The sequence below is a fragment of the Berghia stephanieae genome, chromosome 15, assembly GCF_034508935.2.
Source record: "Berghia stephanieae isolate SIO BIC M18660-M18661 chromosome 15, UCSD_Bste_1.3, whole genome shotgun sequence".
NCBI lineage: Eukaryota > Metazoa > Mollusca > Gastropoda > Nudibranchia > Aeolidiidae > Berghia > Berghia stephanieae.
This window is the reverse complement of record NC_088374.1, coordinates 12,320,877-12,323,376: the sequence shown is the minus strand read 5'-3', so window position 1 is coordinate 12,323,376 and position 2,500 is coordinate 12,320,877. Positions and strand designations below refer to the sequence as shown.

The following is a 2,500-nucleotide window of genomic DNA, read 5'->3' as shown; positions in this document are numbered from 1 at the left end:
CTTGTGCGGCTATGTGATCTTGTGGTATGACACTCGCTGGGTTCGAGCCTTGTTCAGAGTGTAGTTGAGTCATTGGAAAAGGCCCTTTACTCACATTATCTCCCCGTATTCGGGTGTAAAATGATTGCCTGACCGTTAACAACGTTGTCTTTGTCGTGAAAAAAAGTGGTATTCTCGCCTAACAGGTCTCATGTTTCGTTCTACATGTTACATGTTGCTGTTGGTCAGGGATCCTTTGTAAAGCGCTGAGCACCTTCCGATCCGAAAGCGAGTGTCATACCACAAGACCACATAGCCGAATGCTATATGATATTTTATTTCCGTCGATCTACACAATGTCCTGGTCACCTGAGTACGGCGACAGAATGTGAGTAAAGAGCCTGCATCCAAGGACTCAATCAACTAGGCGCCACCCAAAGTGGGACTTGAACCTTGGACCTTCCGATCTGAAGGAGATAATTAACTTCCTACCTACTTCATTGAGGTCAGATACATAAAAGGCGACCGGACCGGTCATCGAGAACCTCCATCTGAATAATAGAAAAAATAAAAATAAAGCAGAGCATGTATACAGCGTAATATTCACCAAACCTGCTCAAATCACTTCACAAGAGGTAATTAGATATCAGCAACACTTAACATATAGGACAAGACTGCTAGTCGATTTTACAATTATTCTAATAGAAACAATGCTGTTTAAGACCTGGTACTTATTTTACACCTGGCCATGGTGACATCTTTGAGTAAAGAGCCTTTTCCAAGAACCCAACAATGCTCCGCTCAGGACCTTCCGATCAGAAGGCGAGTGTAATAAGCTTGCATGGTAAAGGGCGTTCCGGTAGCTCAGTTGATAGTGCACTCACTTCACATGCAAAGGAACCGAGAACAATCGCGGGTGAAATCAATATTTTTTTCTGACCCCCTCCCTCTCTCTCTCTCTCTCTCTCTCTCTCTCTCTCTCTCTCTCTCTCTCTCTCTTCTCTCTCTCTCTCTCTCTCTCTCTCTCTTTCCTCTCTCTCTTCTTTCTTTTTCTCTCTCTCACTCTCTCTCCCCTCTCTCTCTCTCTCTCTCTCTCTCTCTCTCTCTCTCTCTCTATATATATATATATATATATATATATATATATATATATATATATATATATCGATATGAGTGTGTGACTGTGTGTGTCCACTCAGTAGTAATCTGGCTGGAAGTACTGTCAGATAGAGTAGTGTCCCATCCAGGCTATATCAGCCTATAGAAACCGGGACAAACGCCGGCTCTATGGGCTTTAAAGGACTAGTTTGTTGGGTTTTTTTTTTTATAAACTAACATTCTTGTTGAGGACAGCATTATACTGCTGGAAAATTAATGTATTCTCAATAATATATTTGGATATATATATATATATATATATATATATATATATATATATAATATATATATATATATATATATATATATATATATAAATATATATATATATATATATACATTTAAAACCTAGCGGTTAACTTCTGTTTGTAATTGTGACTATTTTACTTAAACGCATAGCAGTAAAAATAAAAAATATTGATAACTACCTCCAAGTCTTGCGCGACTTGTTCAAATCTCTCAAGTAAAATCTTTTATTCTGTACATAGAAATTGTAGAAGGAGCTTGCAAACTTTCCTGGGTACACTGTAAACTGTTGGTTGGAAAAACAGGGTATGGAGAAGTGCCAGATGAAAACAGAGAATAAAAAGTCAGTTAATGTCAGGCCCAGAATTCATTTGACACGCCACCTTGCTCAGACACACACACACAGAGAGAGAGAGAGAGAGAGAGAGAGAGAGAGAGAGAGAGAGAGAGAGAGAGAGAGAGAGAGAGAGAAAGAAAGAGAGAGAGAGAGAGAGAGAGAGAGAGAGAGAGAGAGAGAGAGAGAGAGAACAGCGAGCCGTTGCACTAACCACTTAGCAATTCAATACTACTACTGCTTCTATTCCTACTGCTACTATTACTACTACTACTACTACTACTACTACTACTACTACTATACTACTACATACTACTATACTACTACTACTACTACACTACTACTACTACTACTTACTACTACTATACTACTACTACTACTACTACTACAACTACTACTATCTATAACTACTACTACTACTACTACTACTACTACTACTACTACTACTACTACTACTACTATACTACTACTCTACTACTACTACTACTACTACTACTACTACTACTACTACTACTACTACTACTACTAATACTACTACTCTCTACCATATCTACTATCTACTACTACTACTACTACTACTACTACTACTACTACTACTACTACTACTACTATACTACTACTACTACTACTACTACTACTACTACTACTATACTACTACTACTACTACTACTACTACTACTAATACTACTACTACTGCTGCTGCTACTACTACTACTACTACTACTACTACTACTACTACTACTACTACTAACTACTAACTACTACTTACTACTACTACTACTA

General features: G+C 38.0%; 1 protein-coding gene across 1 annotated transcript in view; it reads right to left on the bottom strand.

The window, feature by feature from the left end:
* The window catches only part of LOC144960502 (neprilysin-2-like), a 38,490-nt gene that overhangs the window by 20,438 nt on the left and 15,552 nt on the right, over window positions 1-2,500 (bottom strand). The window contains exons 7-8 of the mRNA XM_078893669.1: window positions 1,566-1,669; window positions 472-530 (exon numbers count right to left, since the gene is read on the bottom strand). Of these exons, the coding sequence (XP_078749795.1) occupies window positions 472-530; window positions 1,566-1,669 (163 nt within the window). The remainder of the gene's footprint in view (window positions 1-471; window positions 531-1,565; window positions 1,670-2,500) is intronic.